The 26,149-nt window shown below is 39.8% G+C and overlaps 1 protein-coding gene across 12 annotated transcripts in view; it reads right to left on the reverse strand.

Annotated features, from left to right (window-relative positions):
- Positions 1–26,149, reverse strand: part of Rab3-GEF (Rab3 GDP-GTP exchange factor) — a 973,693-nt gene that overhangs the window by 707,645 nt on the left and 239,899 nt on the right. For all 12 annotated transcript variants that reach the window (XR_016547514.1, XM_090382519.1, XM_090382521.1 and 9 more), the window contains exon 3: positions 10,356–10,497. Coding sequence is in view for 11 of the 12 variants with exons in the window: in XM_090382519.1 (XP_090238645.1) it covers positions 10,356–10,497 (142 nt within the window). In the remaining variant the exon portion in view is untranslated. The remainder of the gene's footprint in view (positions 1–10,355; positions 10,498–26,149) is intronic.

Raw genomic sequence — 26,149 nt, forward strand, 5'->3', positions numbered from 1 at the left:
AGGCCGGCCGCTAGTTAGTACACCGGACCGAACCTATTGGTAACTCTCTAGGAGGCTTCCGGATCAGCTAGTGTATAATCTTGCTACCTCTACTCTGCCAGATAGTGACTGAAGGGAGTCCGAGTAGTGTGTATGCGGGGAGCATTGTCGAGGACACATTATGTCAAGGATCTGGGTATATTCTTACCACGTGTACGCCATATCCAAAAATTTCGTTACTTCATACAGCATGTCCCACCCACTTTTTCTAACTATTGAATACACCATGAATTGTCAAACTAATAGAGCAAGCTATCTGTGAAAAGATCTAAACCTCCCAAGCACTTCCTAATTCATTTCACAAATATACGTGGTCTCAATTCTAATCTCAACGATGTCTATTTCCACTTGCAGTCTGCCAAACCCCATGTACTTTTTCTGAAAGAATCTCAGTTATCGGTTGATTCAACTACTGCTCATCTCAGATGCCCAAATTATTCGTGGTATGATTCCTTTCGCCTCAAAGGTGGTACCTGTGCATATGTCCATTCTGATATTCCCTGTCAGAGACTTGGCAATTTGGAATCTCCTCTCTTTGATCTTCTCTGGCTTAAAATCTCTCTACCTCGAGAACGAGGGTAGCCTGTGCAGACGTAGCTTATTGCCACTCCTGGAACAGAGAAGTTTTTTCTGATTTATTTTCTGTTTTATTAGCCTAAATTGGCATATTAACTTATTTTCTCGAGTAGCTTTATATTCCTAGTTACGATACTTAGTTTAAAGTTTAACTTAGATAGAGATTTTGTAGGTATTACTTAGTATCGGTAAGGGTATCAAAGCCACGTGTTACAAGTTGCAGCTCCGTTGAATGAGAGGTTTTTTTTTTTTTTTAACCATATTTAGCCGATTTATTAACCAATTGTTATATCAAATTATTTTCTGTAAGTAGCTAGTCAGGATACTTAGTTTATTCTGAATTGAGACAGCGAGATTTGGAAGTTAATCGATACTTAAGTGTCCGTAGATTTGCCGTTCGTAATTTGCCGCCATTGTTATGCGATACAAAATATCTCGAACTAGATAGCATAATCTTAGTATAGTATAGTACATAATATAATATTGTCAATTAATCAGTAAATCTATTAATCTTGTTGAACTTCATTGTCAATTAAATTGTACTTTTAACTATATACATATAACGACTTAGATTACGTAACATAAATAATTAGCAAAAATAAATAATTAATACTTGATACGGAAGTTATATAAAGAGATTTCGTAGATAACACTCAATACTGAAACATAAATATAGCATTATAACTGTTTTGGGATACAAGTTTAGGGTTTTAATTTTGTACTGAAATTGAAATTAAATCAAAATCATGACTCAGACCAGAGCACCAAAGCAAAAGGCTCAAGCTAATGGAATTGCTGTGGCTCAGGGGAGAACTGAGGGGGGCAGTTGCCCTCTGAATCACAGCCTTTTAAAATGCACTAGTTGCTTGATGCTTGTGGAGAAGTCAGGTACAGGACATGATACTGCCATAGGGGATGTCTTTGTATGTGCACGATGCAAGGAGTGTAAGGAAATCAGGCAACAACTCAGCGTTGTTATGGGCCTATATGAGAGCTTGAAGGACAGGGTGGATGCCCTCAAAGGCTTAAAAGTGAGGGACCCATCAAGCTCTCAGCTGCCCACACCAATGCCAGAGCTTGCACTTGAGCATCACTCAACACAGCGACAACCCCCGAGGCAAAATGCGCTGGTCCCAAGGGAACTAGTAGTTGTTGGTGACTATTCTCAGAGAAACGGGGAAACATGCTTTGTAAAAAGGATAGGTGAAACAGGACCAGGGTATGTCTGCCAGGGGCAAAGGTTGATGACGTAGTAGTAGAGCGGATATCATCTTTTAAGGGCACAAAAGGTGATATAGTTGTACACGTTGGCACGAATGATATTAAGAGTAGGAGACCGGCAGAATTACTTAAAAAGTACAGGTCACTGTTGAAAAAAAGCCGTGAATTAGGGTTGAATTTGAAAGTGTCTGCAATTCTGCCCAAACACGATAGGAGGGAGTATATGATGAAAGCCCTGTCAATCAATTCGGCCCTGGAAAGATTGTGCAAGGCTCAAGGGGTAGAATTTTTTTTAGCCTGGACTGTACTTGTTAACAGGAGAGACTGCTTCTACAGGGCTGAGATACACTTAAATAGAAAGGTTGCAAGAATGTTTGCTGATGCTATCGAGGCAATGTTAGGTGGGGCGGAAAACTGCTAGCTTGGGGGGATACAAGGATTAATAGATTAACAGTAGCCACTGGCAGAGGTGAAAGTGATTCTTGCACTGCTTCGATTGGAATGACCAGCAGCCTGGAAAATAAGATGCAGGATATTTCAGAGACTGCACATGCATTTTGCTAGGGTAGCTAAGAAAAAGAACAGGTGCATGTATACTTGCATGTACACCAATGCTAGGAGTTTTGTAAATAAATTGATGAATTTGAGGTATTGCTCAAAGCATCAAAGACGGATATTGTTGGGATATCAGAGATGTGGTGTCACGCAGATATAAGTAATGCAGAACTGGAATTTGGGGATTCCAGTCTACAGAAAGTCCAGTCTACAACGTCTACAGAAAGGATAGACAGGATAGGAAGGGAGGAGGGGTTATGATATTAGTTAAGAAACACATAAAATCCAAGGAAGTGAAGCCAGTCGACATTGCTGGACAGTGCAATGTCGAGTCAGTTTGGTGTGACATAAGCATTGGGAGATCAAAATTGAGAGTAGGAGTGTGCTATAGGCTTAATGACTCTGATGTGTATAATAAGAAACTGTACAGGAAAATAGTGGGCCAGTAAATCAGAGAGTCTTATAATGGGGGATTTTAATTTCCCAGATATTGACTGGAATTTGTGGGTTGGGGACTCACTCACACACTAGCAAGGCTTTCGTGGATTTATTGGATGATTGTTTTCTAAATCAGTATGTTCGGGAGGCAACTAGTGGTGATTCTTCATGCATTAAGAATCTACAGATACAGGAACCACTAGGTGGCAGTGATCACAGTGTGCTGAAGTGGGATTTACTCAAGGAGGTAACTACCATCAGGGGTAAAGGGAAGGGTTATTGCTTTCGTAAAGGCGACTACGATGGTCTAAGACACTATTTAAATTCTATACAGTGGGACCAACTGATGATGTTACCAACAGCAAACTCAAAATGGGAAGCATTCAAAGAACTTATCTTGGAAGCTACTAGGCTTTACTATTACATACCAACTAAATTAACATTAACATGTGACACAGAAGCCTATGATAGATATAAGTTGATCTGTAACCAAGTTACAAAGGAGGTTAGGCTGGCGAAGGCAGATTACGAGAAATCTTTGGTAAGGGATGCAAAGAAAAACAGTAAGGAGTTCTTTACTTATGTAAACTCTAGAAGGAAGGGGATGAATCAGATTGGCCCACTTGATATCGATGGTTCAACTGTTGATGATCCTGCTCAGGTAGCTTACAAACTAAATCGATATTTTGCATCTACATTCACACATGAGGAGTTATTCAGGAAGGGGAATGCCATAGGTGAAGTAAACACTGGCAGTGAGCTAGATGATCTTGTAATAATTGAGAGTAAAGTGGAGGAGAAATTGTTGAAGATAAATACAAGAAATACTCTTTTCTAAAGTAATGGAGAAATCAATTAACCGCCAACTCTTAAACTACCTAGAAACCTTCCTTCTGATCAACAATCGTCAGTGTCGATCCACTGGTGATATTCTGGCTTATGTTACCCATTTATGGACTAATTCAATGGAAAAGTTGGGTGAAACACAAGTAGTTGCTCTTGACATCTCAAAGGCTTTTGATCGTGTTTGGCATAAAGGTCTTCTAAACAAGCTTCCATCTTATGGTTTGCCAACTGTTTTTTGTAATTGATTATCCAGTTTTCTCTCTGATCGCTCACTGAGGGTGATGGTAGATGGCTCTCTGTCTAACTTCTCCACTAATGTCGGTGTCCCCCAAGGTTCAGTTCTTTCCCCCACTCTTTTCCTCTTGTATATTAATGACCTTCTTCCATTGACTGGAAATCCTATCCATAGTTTTGCCGATGATAGCACACTGCATTCCACTTTCCATTTTGAGAAACCTTGTCCTGCTCAATCAGCTTCAACTTCTTGAAAATCTGCTACCAATTCCTTAAATGCTGATCTTCAGGTAATTCTCCAATGGGGCAAAGACAACTTAGTTGATTTCAACCCTTCTAAAGCTCAGTCTTGTCTTATATCTCGCAAAAAGGATTCTTCTGCTCCTATGCTTATCTTTAGTGACACTCCGGTTTCTAGGAAAAATGATATACCTCTTTTGGGGATTACCCTGACTTCTAATCTCTCTTGGCACAGGCAAATTACAAATATTGCTTTCTCTGCATCTGAAAAACTTGGTTTTCTCTTTCGCTCTCGGTGTTACACTTTTCTTCCAAATAGCTATTCACTCTGCACAAAATTGCAAATCTGCCCTACCGTGGAATATTGTTCCCACATCTGGGGTTGTGCCCCCAAAACCTCTCTCTCAGGCTTCTAGATTCCATTCAGAAGAGGGCAGTTAGGTTAATTAATGACTCTTCTCTAAGAGTTTCTCCAATCGTTGTCTCATAGATATACTGTTTCTGCTGCATGCCTCTTCTACAGATACTTCCATGGGCACTGTTCTTCTGAATTGGCTTCTATAATTCCCGCTCTTCTTTTCAAAACAGTCCAAACACGTACCGCCACCAGCCAACTTCCATTTACTGTCCAACTTTAAACTTACAGAACCAACTTTTCATATTCCTCTTTTATTCATTCAATTGCCATTTCTGGAACAATGTTGCTTCATACGTTTTTCCTGAAATTTACAGTCTACAGAAGTTCAAGTCTGTTGTCAATAAATATCTTCTTTTGTCTTCTCAACCTCCAACCCAAGCATGGTACTAAGTACTATAGATTCTAATATCTCTAGTGTTTGGGGTTTTGATAAAAGAAAAAAAGAGAAAAAAAATCCAGTCCACATTTTCATCAGTTTTTCATGAATATGGGATGGCCTGATCATTCTTCTTCCACATGCTCTCTTCCTTTTAAAAATCTTATGCAATTCAAACATGTGAGCTCTTGGCATAGTACGTTCCCCATAAATTTGACATAACTCTTAGCTTTAAGTTGTTCTTTTCTTTAGTTTTGGTAAAACTTTGACTTTTTTTTTTTTTTTTTTTTTTATGTGAACCCCAAACACGAGAGGTATTAGAACCTATAGTACTTAGTACCATGCTTGGGTTGAAGGTTGAGAAGACGAAAGAAGATATTTGTTGATATTGGACTTGAAATTCTGCAAATTGTAATTTTCAGGAAATACGTATGAAGGAAGGTTGTTCCAGAAAACGGCAGTTGAATGAATAAACGAGGAAGATGAAAAGTTGGTTCTGTGGGTTTGAAGTTGGACAGTAAATGGATGTTGGCTGGTGGCGGCACGTGTTTGGACTGTTTTGAAAGAGAGAGAGCAGGAATTATAGAAGCCAATTCAGAAGAACAGTGCCCATGGATGTATCTGTAGAAGAGGCATGCGGCAGAAACAGTACATCTATGAGAAAGCGAGTGGAGAGACTCTGTTAGAGATAAATCATTAATTAACCTAACTGCCTTCTTCTGAATGGAATCAAGAAGCCTGAGAGAAGTTTTGGGGGCACCACCCCAGATGTGGGAACAATATTCCATGGCAGGGCGGATTTGCCATTTATACAGAGTGAGCAGCTGTTTGGAAGAAAAGTAACGCCAAGAGCGAAAGAGAAAACCGAGTTTTTTAGATGCAGAGGAAGCAATATTTGTAATGTGCTTGTGCCAAGAGAGATTAGAAGTCAGGGTGATCCCCAAAAGAGATATATCATTTTGCCTAGAAATCGGAGTGTCACTAAAGATAAGCATAGGAGCAGAAGAATCCTTTTTGCGAGACATAAGACAAGACTGAGTTTTAGAAGGGTTGAAATCAACTAAGTTGTCTTTGCCCCATTGGAGAATTACCTGAAGATCGGCATTTAAGGAATTGGTAGCAGATTTTCGAGAAGTTGAAGCTGATTGAGCAGGACAAAGTTTCTCAAAATGGAAAATGGAATGCAATGTGCTATCATCGGCAAAACTATGGATAGGATTTCCAGTAAATGGAAGAAGGTCATTAAAAACAAGAGGTAAAGAGTGGGGGAAAGAACTGAACCTTGGGGGACACTGGCATTAATGGAGAAGTTAGAAGACAGAGAGCCATCTACCATCACCCTCAATGAGCGATCAGAGAAAAAACTGGATAACCAATTACTAAAAACAGTTGGCAAACCATAAGATGGAAGTTTGTTTAGAAGACCTTTATGCCAAACACGATCAAAAGCCTTTGAGATGTCAAGAGCAACTACTTGTGTTTCACCCAACTTTTCCATTGTATTAGTCCACAAATGTGTAACATAAGCCAGAATATCACCAGAGGATTGACACTGACGGAATCCATACTGGCGATCGTTGATCAGACGGAAGGTTTCTAGATAGTTTAAGAGTTGGCGGTTAATTGATTTCTCCATTACTTTAGAAAGAGTAGAAGTATTTGCAATGGGACAATAATTGGATTGGAGAGATTTGTAACCCTTTTTAGGAACTGGATGGATATGAGCAAATTTCCAAGCAGAAGGAAAAACACCTTTGGAATAAGAAAGTGAAAAAAGGTGGCAAAGAACAAGAGTAAATTCAGGAGCACAGGTTTTGAGAAAAAATGGAGAAATACCATCAGGACCTGGCGCTTTCTTAGCATCAAGATTCGTCAAAATCATTCTGACATCCTTTAGACGGAAGACCACAGGAGGCATTGAATGGAACGTGTTGGGAATGGTGGGAGGTGTTTTACCAAGATCATTAATACATGAGTTGGAAGAAAAATGGGATGCTAGCAGATCAGCTTTATCCTTGGCTGAAGTGACAACAGAACCATCTGGTTTTGACAGAGGTGGGAGCAGAGATGGGCTAAAGTTGCAGCCAATGGCTTTGGCAAGAGACCAGAATGCTCGGCTACCATCAGGGCAAGAAGAAAGTTTACTACTCTTAGCCTGTTCAAATTCTAGTTTGGACTGAGTAATGGCTGTTTTACAATTGTTACAAGCTTTGGTGTAGGCAGAAAATGAAACTGAAGAATTGGAAACATGCCAATTACGATATGCAACATTCTTCTCTTGAACAGACTTAGCACATTTATTGGAAAACCAATGTTTAGATAAAGGATGAGATTTTAAAGTGGAGTGTGGAATAAAGGATTCCATTCCTACAAGAATAATTTCACTGACACGATCTGAGCAAAAGTTGACATCAGAAGTTTTGAAACAGTAATCCGACCAAGGAAAAGAAGAAAAGTAATCTTGCAGGTCATCCCATTTTACATTCTTGTAATGCCAAACAATATGAGGTTGGGAATAGCCATGAGATAAAGGCTCCATTGGAGAAGAGACAATCACCAAGTCGTGATTTGGTGATTGTCTAAAGGTCCACTCAGTAAAGTGCCTAAAGGACCACTCAGTGTGACTGTGTACTTAGAAGGGTTGTTTGTGAGAAAAAGATCACGCGTGTTGGCTGTATGGTTAGGAGTGTCCGGTATTCTTGTAGGTAAATGAACAATCTGTGCAAGGCAGTTTGTAATTGCAAAAGCATCAGCATCAGCAAAGCATCACCAGCTGCTTTGGTGTGACTAGAAAACGTAAGCCAGCTAGAACTGTGAACATTAAAATCACCCAGGAAAATTACCTCACTGTTAGGAAAGTTGGACTGGAGAAAGTCAAGTTGCAAAGAGAGGAAGTCAAAGAGCTCCAATGATTAGTGGAGTTGGGAGATGAGGTAGAGAGATTTTAAGCCAGAGAAGATCGAAAAGAGGAGATTCCAAATTACCAAGTCTCTGACAGGAAATATCGGAACAGACATATGCACAAGTACCACCTTTGAGGCGAAAGGAATCATACAGCGAATAATTTGGGCAACTGAGATGAGCAGTAGTTGAATCAATCGATAACTGAGATTCTGTCAAAAAAATATATGGGGTTTAGCAGACTGTAAGTGAAAATGGACATCGTTGAGATAAATTATTGTTATTTGTTTTTTTTAGGAGCATTAGCAACTAAGGCCATATTGCTCAGGAGATATGCGGTGATCATTCCCTGACCTTTCTGCATTCTCCGTATTTGGTGGGCACGGGCTCGGACCCCGGTCTAATCAAGCAGCGTGTGCTATGCATTGCTGCTCCTGCCCACCTGGCTACGGAGGCATCGTTGAGATAAGAATTGAGACCATGTATATTTGTGAAATGAACTAGTAAGTGTTTGGGAGGTTTAGATCTTTTCGCAGATAAGCTTACACTATTAGTTTTACAATTCATGGTGTATTCAATAGTAAGAAAAAGTGGGGGGACATGCTGTAGGAAGTAATGAAATTTTTGGATATGGCATGCACATGGTAAGAATATACCCAGATCCTTGACATAATGTGGCCTTGACAATGCCCCCCACATACACACTACTCAGACTTCCTCCAGTCACTATCTGGCAGAGTAGAAGTAGCAAGATTATACACTAGCCGATCCGGAAGCCTCCTAAAGAGTTACCAATAGGTTCAGTCTGCGAACACCATTTTAGAGCTGTACCCTCGAAATGTAAGGAAGATTGGATCTCACCATGATGTTCATCATAACCTCAAAAGTCATTAGTCATACTGCAAGATGGAAGAGATGGGGAAAGGTTGACCGGAACTTAGCTCTGGAGACTAAACATGGGTTCCACCACTTCAGCCTCCCATAAAAAAAGTGGTGGTATTGCACCAGTTGATGAAAGTCATCTACCACCTAGTAATGCCTGGTAACATAGAGGGGCAGCATTCCTCCATGGGTGCCACACCTCGACCCCTGCTTACGTTGGTTCAAACTCGGGTGGTCACCGACAGTGTGCTTGTGCATGGAGGTTATACCCAGGATTACTAACGGTCCCACCATTGTGAAGTTGGAAGCAAATGACAATTACTTCTGATTAGAAGTAATTGTCATTTAAGCATTAGAATGGTTGCAACAGAACTCAATATGAACAAAGAAACAGTTAGAGAAATTTAGCTGAAAATTAGGCATGAGAAAAATGTGTGCCAAGATGGTGCCAAAATTTTGAATGAAAATCAAAGACTGAAATAACTCCAAGTTTGTAAAGATGTTTTGAAAAAAACTGAAGGAGATTCACACACTTTCTGAGTATGTAATTACTTGCAATGAGAGTTGGCTGTTCCAACATGTCAAAGAAACTAAGAGACAGTCAATGCAAGGGAAGACAAAACAATCCCCCAGACCAAAAAAAAAAAAAAACCAAGAATGTCAATCATGCTTCTTGTTTTCTTCAATATTAAAGGAATTATTAGAGCTTAATATGACCCGCCAAATCACACTGTCAATCAAACAGACTAATGAAGTTCTGATAAGATTGCATGAAAATTCGAAGGAAGACATCTGAATTATGGAAGGATGGTTGGATGCTCCATGAAGACAATGTGCTCTCTGTTTTCCAGTTTCTGGCCAAAAAAGAAATGCCTATGTGTGAACATATATACTCTACTTGTCAGAACTAGACCCCTTGTGACTTTCTCTTCCCTAAACTGAAAAGCTGTATGTAAGGGAACCCATTTTCAGTCCACCGAACGCATTCAGAAAAAAAAACTACCAAAGTGTTTACAGAAGATGACTTCCATAAATGTTTCTGTGCTTGAAACAAATGTATGAAACAGTATGTGCAAGCCCAAGGCAATTATTTTAAAGGGAATAACTTGTAAGGTACAAAATATTTCATTATATTTATTTTATTGCAAGTCTCATTATTTAATAGCCACACCTTATATTAGTGACACACACAAGTGAAATTGTATAAGTAAAAGTGTAAGTGAAGTACAATCACATAACCAACTATTTGCAGTTTCAAACAGAAACAACCACATATAACTTGGTATACTGTTTGTCACTTTGCACTATGTATTTTTATATTTGCCTCTTCTTTTTCCATGTAAACCCTTCTGGGCTCTGTGTCATTCTTGTCAGTTGATCAATTTCAATGTACCGCACTGTATTGTCATTATTTATGAAAAACTCATTTTAACTCTCCTCTGGTACTTTTTTGTTAATAAAAAAAGCATCTTAGAAAAATTGATTTATACATATGGTTCAAGATATGTATAAAGAATTAACTTTGGCTTTTAATTAAAATTATATTCTGATGAGTACAAACAAAGTTGTTTGGAGAATATGGTGAATATTATTATAAAATAATAATAATAATAATAAAAAAAAACTCACCTCAACTCGTGTTTTACCAGGAACTGGAACTGGGGCACTAAGAAACCTCAAAATCCACATTTCTATTTCACGAATATCATACAGAATAATAGCAGGTGTGGATTCTGAAATTTTTCCTGTTAGCACTGACCACACAGATTCCCTAGAAATAAAAAGGAACAAAAACTTTACAGTATTGTATTATGTGATGAACGCATTCATTCCACAAAATAAAATAACTTGAAAGTATAACAAATGTTATGTGTTATTTGAAAAATAATGATTTTTTTCTCTTCAATTTATTTGGAATATGCCAGGAATGATTTGAGACTTTACCTTTTTCATTCATCTTTATCCACTTCTTGCATATCTGTCTACACAGGAATCCCTCCACAACTGCAGATTTGAGATAACACGGTTTATATTTATATATCAAAATTTTACAATCCACACTTTTTTATAATTTTTAAACATATATACAGTTCAGTCCAGTCTCCTTAAAGAAAATAATCCAACAATTATTGCTGCCAACCCTGTATAGATCAGGTCTAGGTGGCAATGCCAGATTACCTCACTTGAGACCCCAGTACACATATTTTTAGAGGCCCTAACAATAAGGTACTGGAGCTCTGAGCCAATACTATTGCAGTTCTGGGGGTCCCCTCTCCAATATCTTGGGAATTTAGGAGGAATGGCACCACTACACCCTCAGGAAATCCATGTGTGTATGGTGCACAGCAAGCAGATTTGTTTACACTCCACTTTCACAATGATGCATCAATCAGTACCATATAAACTAGGGTCACCAATTAATTTTCTTGGCACTGCATATTAGAAATTCATTGCACATCTGTTTTAGTAAAAATGTAACTCATTGTTTTCCAGATCACTTTTTAGAAAAAGAAGTATTTAAGGGCAAAGGCCTCATGCTACGAGGTAGAATGACTAATATGTAGGAGAGTGCAAATGCATCATTTTAACATAGCTATCTACCAAAGTAGTTAAATTAATTAATTAAATTGGCATCTTTTTGGTTATATCTCATATTGTGACTGCCTTCACAACGAGTTGCCATGGTATTGTACTACCTCGAATAAATAACACTTCACCAGTTGAGAAGACTATTGTTATTTATTCTCAGCGAATACCACCACCCAGACGGCACCGTTTGAAAAAAAAAGGTAAGGGATAATGATTCTCAGTTATCCACACTGCCCCTATTAGACCAAGAGAGCAATAAAGAGGTAGGAAAATGATAGTAGGAAAGGTAGAGGAAGAAGATGCCGATTAAGAAGGAAAGGGGCAGTTATTTCTTCAGCTCATTCATGTGATCTCATATTCCTCGAATGGGCAGCACTTCCCCAATGAGGGGGTCTGTTGTTACCCATTCGAGGAGCCTCAGTGGCCATAAGGCCCCTCGGGCGGCACCATTTCAGGGCTATTTGGCCCCTCCTCAGTGGGTGGGTAGGTATCCATTGCTTCTTAAAAAAAAAAAAAAACTCCACCATCTGGTCTCATTTGCACTCATTAAAATGATTTTATATCCCAATAGGGTTAATCTCACTCAGAAACACATTCCGTGGAGGCCCCATCCATGTGACTATCTGCTCCGCAAGCAGCCGCCTGGAGTTGGCTTGCCCTACATGAATTCTCAAGTCCTCCACCTCTTTCATTCTTCCATCCTTATGCAGCTTTATTCTAAACGTTAGCCGGAGCATTTTCGGGAGAGGGACCATTTGCCTGCAGCCAGCTTGGTCCATATCCCTTCTAGCCTAAGCTAAGAAGATTACTACCCCCTAATCCCTAGCTTTACCACCTGAGCTGCACGTACACCTCATTGTCCAACTAGCCGGCATAGTGGTGTAGGGTAACACCATTGTTTTAGGAATTTCTGGTCCCCCAATTGAAGTAGTTCCAACACCAGAAATCTAATTGCAGCATGCATGGATTGGATGGCGTATTTGTATATCTCCATGCATGTTGCCTCTATTTTTCTCTTCCTAATCTTCCATGCTTGGTATTTTCCTTCATTTATTATGAACATCAAGATGTGTGTGGCTCTGGAGACAGGCTCCGGAAATTGCAAAAATAGCACCTGATCTCTTGTTAATTGCAGTACTTTCATGATTTTGTGGACCTTGTTCCAGATACATTGTACAGCTGGACAGGAGAAAAACGCATGGTCTACTGTTTCCCGCACTTTGCAACATTGACACTCAGTGTTTGAGTGTCCTCGGAACTTAACCTTGTTTATTTCCACCGGCAGGTGCCCGTAAATTACCCTCCAGGCTAAGTCACTTCTTGACCCATACCCTATATGTTTGTGAAGATTTTTAAACATTTGGGTTTCGTCTAAGCTGTACCATGCTCGGGGATTTTGTACCGGTTGCATGTATAAGTCAAACAGTTTCCAGTAGATATTTGAGACTTTTAGTTTTGTTCCCATGTCTAGACCTACTGCCGATAGTTGCTGGAGATATTTGATAATCAGTTTGTAGAAAGGTGGTATTATTTCTGCCACAGGTCCTGTATATTCTATTCCTAGAAGCTTTGTGAACCTTCCCATGTGGTATTTTATTAGGGTGGAAGTTACATGTGTGTCCCATAGAGCCGTTCGGACATCTTTCATTATATATGCCCACCGTAGCCACTTTAATTGTGGTACTTCATAACCACTGAACGCCTTTTTACAATGCACTCTTTGTTGCATCAAATTGTTGCCTGTTGTTCCAGAAGAACTTAAATAGTCTCCTGTGCAACCTTTTTTGTGTGATATATTTAAAGGTGGTGATCGTCACAATATTCATCACTACTGGGATGAGAATCATCCATATGACTATTACTCTTCTAGAGAACGACAGTAGGCCTAGGTTCCATTGGCCGATTTTTTCCTCCCAGGAGCTTAATAATTGTCGGGTTGTTATTTTTGGTTGTCTTGCGAAGGGCACTCCCAGAATGGTGATGGGCTCTGCAGAGAAGAAGAGGCCCACTGGTAACTGTAGTGGAGCATTCTTTCCCCATTGTTGACATTTTGTTTTATGTTTATTAAGACATAGGCCACTTGACAGGCTAAAGTAACTGAACAAGTCCAGCGCACGCACTCTGCAAGGAACTGCAATCAGACATGGTTAGAATGACATCATCCGCATGGGCTATGTATTTGCAGTCGGGATTCGATCCAGGGAGATGAACTCCTTTGATATTACTGGAGTTGTCTAATTGCCTGAGTATGGGCTCCAGTGCCATTGAAAAGAGAGCAGGGCTTAGTGGGCAGCCCTGTCTCATCACCCTCTCCAGTTCTATTTTATCTGAGCTGTATCCATTGATTGCTAGAGTGGTGCTAGCTCCTTTATATAAACTGATGATGGCTGCTCTTAACTATGAGCCCACCTGTACAGTATACAACAGATTTTGAAGATAATTCTGAGACAGTTTATAAAAGGCTTTCTCTAGGTCAAGCACCGCTAGGATTATGCTGTAACCTTTCCGTTGATGATATGGTTGCAGGTCCCTCAAGAAAACCAGATTTGCTCCCATGGCTCTGCCTGGCACTCCATATGTCTGGTTTGCTCCTATAATGGATCCTAAATGTCTTTTAAGGTGATTATTCAATACTTTAGCATATAGTTTATAGTCTACATTTAGTAATGAAATTGGCCTCCAGTCTCCCACTTCTTGACCCATTCTCCTCTGCTTTTTTAAGAATACCGTCTGAGCCTCCAGAAAGCTTTCTGGAACTTGACCCACCATGAAGAAATCAGAGAGAATTGTAGCCAAAATTGGCCCAAGCTTTCTTGTAGAGCTCTGTTGTTATTCCATCTGGGCCTGGCGCTTTGTCTGCTTTCATTTCTCCAAAGGCTGTGGAAACTTCCTTCAAAGAGACTGGCTGGTTGTGTTCCTGCTGCTGGTCCACAGAGAACCATGACATCTCCCAACTTGTTGGCAGTGCTGGCCCTTGAAATGCTGCATACAACTGTTTGTATACTCCACTGAAGTATTCCATGATGTCTTTGGTGGTATCGTACTGACATGATCCCACTTGGATCTGTTGTATGGGGCTGTTGCTCATTTGCGTCCTGTTGTACTGATCAAAAATCAACCCTGCCCTCTGGTTGGCAAGTCTATATCGCAGTCACATTTGGACTGCTTTATTCTCTGCCTGTGTTTTCAGATGTAGCTGTATTTTTTTGCACCTGCTGTACCCCTATTTCATCGTGACAATAGTTTAACAATCACCTCACTTCATACAAATGCCTTAGCTGATTTTTGGAATGCTGTTCTTACCGCCTGCTTAAAATTTGCCCACTTCTCCCATGTCCAATGCTCAGACTGCACCAGCTCATGCGTTAAACCTTCGACGTTATGCCACCTGTCCTGCAAGAGAGCCGAGTTTAAACGGCAAGTGTCTCTGCCATAGTCTATTGTTGCGCCTAACGGGAGGTTCATTATTAACAATTTGTGATCCATGAGGGGGTGTGTCCCAGAAATATTTACATGCATAACTCTGGTTGCTTTGCTTGCCATATTTCTTGGTGCATATATGCGGTCTATTCTTGTGCCTACTGTACCCCTAGTCCATGCTGCGCTGTGTGCTGTGGGATTGTGCCAACGCCATGCATCTATGAGATCACACTTTAGACAAATGTCGTGCAATTCCAGAGCGCCCCTTGTCCCCCTTGTAGGGTCCCCCGTGCCAGTCTTATCCTTGACTGGATCTAGGACACAGTTCCAATTGCCCCCCCAAGGATACTCCAACGTGTGCCCATCATAAATGGACGCAGATTATTAATTAACCATACCTGTTCTGGAACAGCGTTTGGCGCATATACATTTATCAACCGTATTGTATGGGAATCTAGTTTCCAGTCTATACAGACTACCCCACCTTCTATATCTCTTTGAAGGTTGCTAAACCTTCCTATAATGGGTGGTAGGATTATGATGCCGACCCCCCCCCCTGGCATTTCTTGTGCCAAAGCTCCAAAAGCTTAAACATTTAACTTGATTTTGAAATTTTTGTACTTGTAAAATATTATGCATGTGGCTTTCTTGAATAAATAAAATTCTGATACATATTAATAATGTCATTCTCCAGATGTGATGTTGTGTGTGCCCCTGGGAAAAGCCCCGGACATTCAGGGTTCCAATAATTACCATGTGTATCAATAATGGGTCCGCCAAGGGGTTTCACCTATTTTGTTTGGGATATGCTAAGGCCGTATAGGGTTTTACCAAGCTCTTGTTCTTGCCCCGCGATCCATTTGATTCGGGGGTTACTTAATTGCTGTGTGATTCCTAAGAGGGTCTGTCCTACCAAATTGCCAAAGAAAATATCACTCCACATAAATTATATTCTCTCCATTTTTCCCTCTCCGGTTTGCTCTAGTATTATTTTGGGTTTCCCCAGACTTTGCTCCCATTCTGTTAACTTTTCTCCCAGCTTTTCCTGACCTAGTGGTACATATTTCGTTAAATGCTGTACCCCGATTAGCTTTATCCTGCCTTCCCCTAACGGCCCTTCCACTTCGGAGTCCTCTGAACTCGACTCGCCCAGATCAAGACAGAGGGTGGTAATCAATGGACACTGCTCATCGTGGACTGATGTTATTAGTGGAGTCCCTCAGGGCTCAGTGTTGGGTCCATTGTTGTTTTCTGTATTTATAAATGATATTGATGATGGTATATCAAGCTTAATGTCCAAGTTTGCAGATGATACAAAGGTTGGCAGGGTTGTCAAGGACACTACTGACACTATGCTGCTGCAACAGGATCTGGAAAGGTTGAGCAGATGGGCTGAGAGGTGGCAAATGAAGTTTAACATTGACAAATGTAAAGTACTACACATGGGAAACAGCAACCCCAGAGCAACGTATCAACTCTGTGGTTGTTGTTGTTGTTGTTGTTGTTTGGTTTTTAGGAGCATTAGCAACTAAGGCCATATTGCTCCAGGATATGCGGCGGTCATTCCTTAACCTTTCCGCATCCTCCGTATTTGGTGGTGACGGGCTCGAACCCCGGTCTAATCAAGAAGCGTGTGCTACGCACTGCTGCTCCTTCCCACCTGGCTACGGAGGCGCCCAACTCTGTGGTACTACACTGACAGTGGTAGAGAATGAAAGGGACTTGGGGGTGATTGTGCAGGCAGATATGAAGTTCTCTGAGCAGTGCAGATGGGCTGCAAGAGTAGCTCATGGAGTATTGTCAATGATATACAGGAATTTTTCCAGCAGGGATAAGGAGGTGATTATTCCATTGTATAAGGCAATGGTCAGGCCACACCTAGAGTACTGTATACAGGTCTGGAGGCCTCATTTCAAGAAGGATGTAGAGCTGCTGGAACGAGTACAGAGAAGGGCAACAAGATTAGTGAATGGAACAAAGGGGTGCTCTTACGAAGAAAGGCTTAAGTTTTGCAAATTACAGTGTCTGGAGACTAGGCACCAACGAGGTGATCTGATAGAGGTGTATAAAGCCTTGAATGGTTTAAGCATGCTCAATGCTGATGGGATTCTTCCTCTAGCTCAGAAAAATCACCTGAGAGGGCATAAATTCAAATTGAGGAAAGACAGATGTAGGATAGACGTGCGGAAATTTGCCTTTAGCCAGCGGGTGGTTGGTTGGTGGAACAGACTGCCATCCCTTGTGGTGGAGGTTGATAGCCTAAATAAGTTTAAGGCTCAGCTGGACAGGTATTTTGAACGAACAGAGGGGTGAAGTGGAAGTGGGTTTTTTTTTTTTTTTTTTTTTGGCCGATGCTGCATAAGCTTGCTTTCTTGCATCAAATGCCTCTACTAACGCTAATGCTAATCTTCTGCAACAATGTTGTCTTCCTCTGTGGTTTGCTTCTTCCTCTTTTCCTTGACTTGTTTTATGTCTGTGGCCCCTCCTCTTTTTCTGTTATTAAATTTGCTGATTCTGTCAATGGAATTTTTTTCCCTCTCTGTGGCTTTAGAATAATCATGTTTTCCTCTCTCAAGCTCTTTTCCCTTCCTTTTTCCTCCCCTCCTCTAGTGGCATCTGTGTATGACCTCACTGAGCAGCTGCCTGCTTTGTGGCTTGTTTCCCCACATTTGCTGCATGGTTTTGGGCAGTCGCTACTGATACACCCAACTTCCCTACAGTTAAAACACCGCCCTTTTGTGCAATTCGCCCCTAGATGGTCCGAACTGCCACACTTCAAACATTTTTTCTCCACCCCTCTGTAGTTCAAAACTAGTCGGTTCCCCATAACATATATGATATTGGGGACCGGCTTCCTCGTTTCCATTTGTATTGTGACTTTGCCTGTGTATAGCTCTGAGAAACCCTCCCACGTGTGCATTTCTATTCGTGTAACATTCCCATCTATTGCACTTTTTAAATACGTGTTTGGTATTTCAATTGGATACCGTTCTATGGTTATATACTTCCTGATACTACCCACCAAATGGGGGTGTATCATTTGGTTCTCGAAAGGAAACCCTCTGAGCAGTGTGTCCCTGGTCACACAGTCCTTACATACTACTTGATACTTCCTCAAGGGCAACAAAGTGAACCCCTGTAGTCTTGATAGGCTCACGCATTTTGCTAATCCCTCTATTACCTGCCCGGTTCATATTCTGTATCCAGAGTTCTTTCACGTATGTAAAAATTCATCTTGAGAAAAAAAAAAAAAAAAAACCCACAAGAGTGCCCGCAGGCACTTAATTCCACCCTGTAAGCTTTACCAGGGTCAGCAAAGAAATAAACTTAATGTCAAAACTTACGGTCTCCAGAAAATCTTCCCTCCTTTCGAAATAACACCCGACAAAGTAGTACCGTGGCAAAGTCCATTGGCCCTTCTTCGGTGGGTGGGTAGGTACCCTGGTGTTGCAATAGTGACAACCCAGTTATGAAGTATAACTTCACAATATGAGAGATGCCTGATGGTGCATTGTGATATAGACTATAAAGTATTTAAGGGCAAAGGCTTCATGTTACGAGGTAGAATGACTGATATGTAGGTTAGTGCAAATGCATCATTTTAACATAGCTATCAACCAAACTAGTTAAATTAATTAATTAAATTGGCATCGTTTTGGTTATAGCTCATATTGTGACTGCCTTCACAATGAGTTGCCATGGTATTGTACTACCTCGAATAAATGGTATCCGCTGAGAATAAATAACAATAGTCTTCTCCACTGGTGAAGTGTTATATGTTAAAATGATGCATTTGCACTAACCTACATATTAGTCATTCTACCTCGTAGCATGAGGCTTTGCCCTTAAATACTTTATAGTCTATATCACTATGCACCATCAGGCAAATCTCATATTGTGAAGTTATACTTCATAATTGGGTTGTCACTATTGCAACACCAGGGTACCTGCCCACCAACTGAAGAGAAGCCAACAAGCTTTGAAATGGTGCGATTTCGTTATTTCCAATATTAAAAACAAGAATGTTAGAGATCTCACCGTATTGCTCACTAGTAACAAGTTAAAATTAAATGCGGAACACAGGAATATCTTAGCAGGTTCTAGTAAAGTTCTGCTCATAATGTCCGGAATAACATTTATGTCGTTAAATGTACAGGGTTTGAGAGCGATTAACAAACAAAGGATGATATGGCATATTATGATGAACATTGGGGTGAAGATTTGGTTTTTACAAGAAACCCACTTCGCCAGCTTAGCAGACATCCAGCAGTTTCAAAACAGATACCGATTGTTAGGATTTTGGAGTTTTGGGACAAATCAATCCACAGGTGTTGGAATAGTAGTGGTTCCTCCAATTTTAGGGACTGTACAACTGGCAGGTAGGGACTGTACAACTGGCAGGTAGGGATACAGAAGGTCGGGTTGTGGCAGTGGATTGGAGTTATGGGGGGGCGCACAATTAGACTAATCTGTGTCTATAGTCCAAATTCCACTTTAGAAAGGAAAACTCTGTTTCAGGGGCTGGGCAACTATATGGGGGGGGTGCAGTGGATTATAATGGCAGGGGACTGGAACTGCGTTCCTGACCCCATTATGGACAAAATTCTGGCGGGTACCCCGCATTATGGTACAGGGGGGGTTCATGAATTAATCGAGGTTTGTACTAAATTAGACTTGGTAGACGTCTGGAGGGAAAAAAATCCGGGGAAACGAGTGGCCACGAGAATAGCCAATAATATAGGAACTAGGATAGATCGCATTTATGCAACAAGTCAGTTGAAGGATAAGATAACAATGATACGGCATGTGAAATCTGCGGGAAGTCGACAAGTTTCAGATCACATGGCAGTAATGTGGAAGGGAGATTTATTTACAAACGTTAGTCTGGGTAATGGCTATTGGAAGCTCAACCCAGCAATTCTGGAGAGAGAGGACTGGGACTTTACAACAGTTATTAAACAGATAGTAGAGCAAGGTAGAAATGAGTGGGAAATGTTGACGAAAATTAAAGAAAGTGCTAAATCATTTTATTACTCCAAAATTAAGGAAAGAAACAAACAACGCAGAAATAGACTGAAAGATCTCCTACAAGAAAATAGAATTTACCACCGGTGCAGGGATGAAAGTGCAACAGCGGAAGTACAAGCGATTATTGACAGTATAATATTGGAAGAAGAGAAAGAAAAGGCGTGAAAAATACAGCTGAAATTTAGGGAGGCTGATAGTCCTTCAGCTGCTTTTTACCAAAGAAGACTAAGGTTAAATAATTTGGCCAAAACTGTTCAGGAAATTACAGACAATGACAACACACATTCAACAATGCTAACTATTACGAATAGTTAGCTAGTTTTGTAAATTACTATGAAAAAGAGCTTGCTTTGCAAAAAAAAGAGAGAGACAACTCCATTTGGACGATTGGACAATTCACACCCGAGCAAAAAACATTACAGGACAGGGAAATAATTATGGGGGATCTAACTGTGGCTCTAAAATCATGTAAATTACGACGCGTGCCGGGACCGGATGGTTTGGGGTTTAAATTTTATAAGAAATTTTGGAACTTGTTAGCGCCTATTCTTCTGGCCGTCTTTAACAAATTTTTTCAGGAAGGGGTTGTACCCAAAGGCTTTTTAAATGCCTATACTACTTTCATTCCGAAGCATGGACGGGATTTAACGAAAATTGCTAACTGGAGACCTATAACGGTGGCTAATTGTGACTATAAAATATTTGCAAAGATTTTGATAACTAAGTTAAAACGTGACGTAACCCAGGTAGTTAGAAGCACACAGTGCTACGGTATACTGGGGAGGCGGATAGAATATAACCTTTGACTATTAAAAGATTTTTAGAATATCGGAAACGAAAGAGTTACAATTTAGCGTTAGTGGCAATCGACCTAGAAAAGGCTTTTGATAGAATCGACCATGACTACCTTTTCTCTATAATTAAAGATACGAACGTAGGATCTCAGTTGTTTACAGTCCTGAGAAATCTATATACACGTAGTAGCACGCGACTTTTGGTAAATGGAGAAATTTCGAAAAACATTAAAATTGATAGGGGAGTAAAACAAGGATGTCCGCTAAGTCCTTTGTTATTTACGTTAGCACTGGAACCACTACTGGGAAGAATAGACAGAACTGAAGCCATTCAGGGGATACCCTTGCCAAAGCCGGCAGAGCAGTGTAAATGTATAGTGTATGCGGATGATGTTACCGCCACTCTCACTACGAGTTATGCGGTGGAAGAATTTATGTCACTCATTACTTCTTTTGGTAAAAAGTCGGGGTTAAACATAAACGAAGATAAAACTAGGATAAAATTGTTAGGGGAATGGGTACATCGGCCATTACCACAACGAGAAGTGGAGTCGAATAAATCGATTCAAATATTGGGAGTTCCGTTTAGCGAGAGTCCCATGCTACCTGTAGGAGGGCTCACCACTAAAATACGGGAAAGTTTAAAAGAGTGGGAAGTGGGACAATTTTCTTTTGAGAACAAATCCATTATTGTTAGAACCGTAATTCTTCCTAAAATCTTATACACGGTGTTTATAACTGGAATCACAGCTAGGACAATGAGACGATTTTACGTTCCAACATTTCAGTTTCTATGGGGAGGAAAACGGCAAGAAATAGCGCAGAAATTTTTATTTTTACCGTGGGAAGATGGGGGAATAAGTATTCCAAAAATTAATTTGAGGCGTAGCTGTAAAAGACTGCTGGATGTGGCTAATATGGTGCAATCTAACCATTTAGTAGCGGTACTGATAAAATATTTTATGGGATTTAATACAGCCTTAATTAAAGGCGGCAATTATCTAGAGCCAAAAGCAGAGACAATTCCTATATATTACAAAAAAATTCGGGATATGTGCATGCAGTTAAGGGAGAAAGATATAGATCCTTTTAAGGGGGGTTTAAAACGACTCTACTGGACACTGTTTAACTCAGAAAATCCAGAAAAGCCAAATTTAGGAAATAATGCCCAGTTGTTTTTTAAAAATTTAAAAATTGGCGGAAACTACCCGTTGCGTATTGACTTTTCGTGGAGGGTTGGTTATGGAAACATACCAGTGAACGATATCACATATAGATTTAGTCAGACAGGCAACAGATTATGCCAATTTTGTACCGAAATTGAAACAGTGTACCATTTATTTTATTACTGTCGATTCGCGCAGGAAGTTTGGAAAAGAATTTGTAGATTTTTGAGGATAAGACAGTTCACACTAGAGGAGGTAATTTACTTGCAATTCGATCATCCCTTGGGCAAGAAAAAATGTTCACTATATTTTTAATTACAGAGGCAAAATATCATGTGGGGAAGCTTCGAAAACGGAAAAGGTTTGGGACTTTTAGGGGATATCTTTGGGACTTGAAATAAACAATGTCTGCTTCCATGCAAAGGTTTTTACAGTTTGAAAAATGGCGTTTAGGGTCTGATAAGTTTCTGAAAAGGTGGGGAGAGCCACCTCTTCTGTGCAGTTTGGTTGGAGATGAAGTTCATCTAAAGTACTGGTTTTAGTTATTTGAGGGGAAAAAAAAAAAAAAAAAAGCAGCACCTGGGTTTTTTTTTTCGTTCATTACAAAATTCAGTTTTCTTGATAAAAAATCTAGATGTCTTAGGTTCTCATCAAAACAGTTCCATGATATAGGTTTGAATTTTATAACTCAAAATTTGTTTGGTTAAATAGATCTGGTCCAATGGGTTTTTTCACATTTAATTCACAATAGCTTTGAAACGATCGTCTAAATTTAGATTTTTTATGATTTAGATTTGAATTTTATAATTCTTTTGTTTAGTTTAATAGATCTGGTCCAACGGGTTTTTTTTTCACATTAAATTCACAAACAAGCTTTGAAATGGTGCCATCTGGGTGGTGGTATCCGCTAAGAATAAATAACAATAGTCTTCTCCACTGGTGAAGTGTTATTTATTCGAGGTAGTACAATACCATGGCAACTCGTTGTGAAGGCAGTCACAATATGAGATATAACCAAAACGATGCCGATTTAATTAATTAATTTAACTACTTTGGAAGATAGCTATGTTAAAAGTGATTTGGAAAATTAAATGCACTAGGCATAATCCTTATGGGTTTTGATAATTAACTATATAATATCGGTGTAAATACACCATAGTTAACCCATAGATTTGAGCTACGATTGTAGCGTAGAAGGTATCGTTTTAATTGTATCTCATAATGTGGTTGCCTTCACAACAAGATAGCTACTATTGAATTACTTCAAATAAATAATGCTTCTCTAGTAGAGAAAAAGTAAAAGTAAAGTGCAGCCATTATCAACCCACTGCAGGATGGAAGCCTCCTCAACAATTCATGTTGAGGGAAATGGACCATAATCTGTCACGCTGGTCCAGTGCGGGTTGGCAGATCGACCGTATTCAGCAGTCAGGGGCTTGAACCCCGGTCTACTCAAAGAGCGTGTGCTACTGCACTCCCGCTCCTGCCCACTCGGCTACAGAGGCCTTCTCTAGTAGAGAAGGCTACTGTTATTTATTTTCAGCGTACCACCACCCAGACGATCGTGAGAGATGCCAGAAGGGTGTGGTGGTAATGTATTTGGAAAATTAAATGCACTAGGCATAATCCTTATGGGTTTTGATAATTAACTATATAATATCGGTGTAAATACACCATAGTTAACCCATACACCCATACACCACTAACAAATCTATGGGTTAACTATGGTGTATTTACACCGATATTATATAGTTAATTATCAAAACCCATAAGGATTATGCCTAGTGCATTTAATTTTCCAAATACATTACCACCACACCCTTCTGGCATCTCTCATAATGTGGATATAACTTCGCAACTGAGATGGCTTGTTGTATTACCTACCCGCCCACTGATGACGAAGCCAAAAAGCTTTGAAACGATTGTCTGGGTGGTGGTACGCTGAAAATAAATAACAGTAGCCTTCTCTACTAGAGAAGCGTTATTTATTTGAAGTAATTCAATAGTAGCTATCTTGTTGTGAAGGCAACCACATTATGACATACAATTAAAACGATGCCTTCTACGCTACAATCGTAGCTCAAATCTATGAGTTAACTATGGTGTATTTACACCGATATTAGCATTAGCATTAGTAGAGGCATATGATGCAAGAAAGCAAGCTTATTCAGCATCAGCCAAAAAAAAAAAAACACACACACACCACTCCCATGTCACCCCTCCGTTCGTTCGAAATACCTGTCCAGTTAAGCCTTAAATTTGTTTAGGCTATCAACTTCAACAACAAGTGACGGAAGTCGGTTCCACCAACCAACCACCCGCTGGCCAAAGGCAAATTTCCGCACATCTATCCGACATCCGTCCTTCCTCAATTCGAATTTATGCCCTCTGAGGTGATTATTTTGAGCAAGATGAAGAATCCCATTGGCATTGAGCATGCTCAAACCATTGTTTGAGCATGCTTAAACCTTATACACCTCTATCAGATCACCTCGCTGGTGCCTAGTCTCCAGACTCTGTAATTTGCAAAACTTAAGCCTTTCTTCGTAAGAGCAACCCTTTGTTCCATTCACTAATCTTGTTGCCCTTCTCTGTACCCGTTCCAGCAGCTATATAGTTATATTATATAGTTAAAAGTGATGCATATGCACTAACCTACATATTAGAAAAAAAATTAATAAAATATTATGATAGCATACCTTTATTTCATTTTATTACAGAACACAAAGAAAGATGCATTCGATACAATGTGTGATTAAATTTTTAAATGTCCCATATCAAATTAAAGGAACTTACAAAATGCAAAACTAAATTAATTACATTATGCACAAATTATTGATTTAGACTCATCACTTGCAGCCAACAAAAAAAAAAAAAAAAAAAAAAAATCACTGCTGGCTGCTCCACATGCAAACATGGACCTTGCATGTGCCTAGTTTCCATGGTTCACCAAATGGCGATCTGATAAAACAGGGATCACCAATTGGCAATCCCTGACATACAAATGAAGTTTAACATTGACAAATGAAAAGTACTATATATGGGAAGCAGTAACCCCAGAGAAACATATCAACTCTGTGGTACTGCACTGACAGTGGTAGTGAACGAAAAGGACCTGGGGTAATTGTGCAGGCAGATATGAAATTTTCTGAGTAGTGCAGTTTTGCAAATTACAGTATCTGGAGACTAGGCACCTGCGAGGTGATCTGATTGAGGTGTATAAAGCCTTGAATGGTTTGAACATGCTCAATACTGATGGGATTCTTCTTCTTGCTCAGAATAATCACCTGAGAGGGCAATAAATTCAAATTGAGGGAAGACAGATGTAGGATAGATGTGCGTAAGTTTGCCTTTAGCCAGCTGGTAGATGGTTCGTGGAATAGACTTCCATCCTTTGTTGTGGAAGTTGATAGCCTAAATAAATTTAAGGCTGAGCTGGACAGGTATTAGGAATGAATGGTGGGGTGAAATGGGAGCGTTTTTTGTTTGTTTTTTTTAGCTGATGCTGCAAAAGGTTGCTTTCTTGCATCATATGTCTTTACTAATGCTATCTTAATTTTAATGATACCCTCTTAATACTAATTAGAATTTTGAATAACTAAGAGAAAAGGATACTAATTAGAATTTTGAATAACTAACAGAAAAAGATACTAATTAGAATTTTGAATAACTAACAGATAAAATTAATGCATTTTAAAAATAGTAATACTCAGGCCTAGGGTTCTTTTGAAATACCCACCTGCTCTCTTTTATTATTATACATACACTGAGTGGCTGGTTTATTTGGTACACTGACCTAATAGTGAACAGCACTTCCTTTAAGCTTCAGAACAGCTTACAGATGTAGGATAGACGTGCGGAAATTTGCCTTTAGCCAGCGGGTGGTTGGTTGGTGGAACAGACTTCCATCCCTTGTGGTGGAGGTTGATAGCCTAAATAAGTTTAAGGCTCAGCTGGACAGGTATTTTGAACGAACAGAGGGGTGAGGTGGAAGTGGGTTTTTTTTTTTTTTTTTTGGCTGATGCTGCATAAGCTTGCTTTCTTGCATCAAATGCCTCTACTAATGCTAATGCTAATGCTAAAAAGTCATTAGGACATAGGTTCCACAGTGTGCCAAAAGTGTTCTGAAGAAATGCTAGCCAATGCAGACTATCACATCCCTGATGAAAACAGCTCATTCGAAATACCATCTGCTATATAAAAATGGCCAGTGATCAGATATCAGAAAAGATGAATTGTGAATGAATTTTCAAAAATTTATTACGTTTTACAGATTACAATGTCTATAGACAAGGCAACTGCGAGGTGACCTGATTGAGGTGCATAAAGCCTTGAATGGTTTAAGCATGCTCAATGCTGATGGGATTCTTCCTCTTGCTCAGAATAATCACCTGACAGGGCATAAATTCAAATTGAGGAAAGACAG

The sequence above is a fragment of the Mastigoproctus giganteus genome, chromosome 10 (genome assembly GCF_048544385.1).
Source record: "Mastigoproctus giganteus isolate SK-2022 chromosome 10, ASM4854438v1, whole genome shotgun sequence".
Lineage (NCBI taxonomy): Eukaryota > Metazoa > Arthropoda > Arachnida > Uropygi > Thelyphonidae > Mastigoproctus > Mastigoproctus giganteus.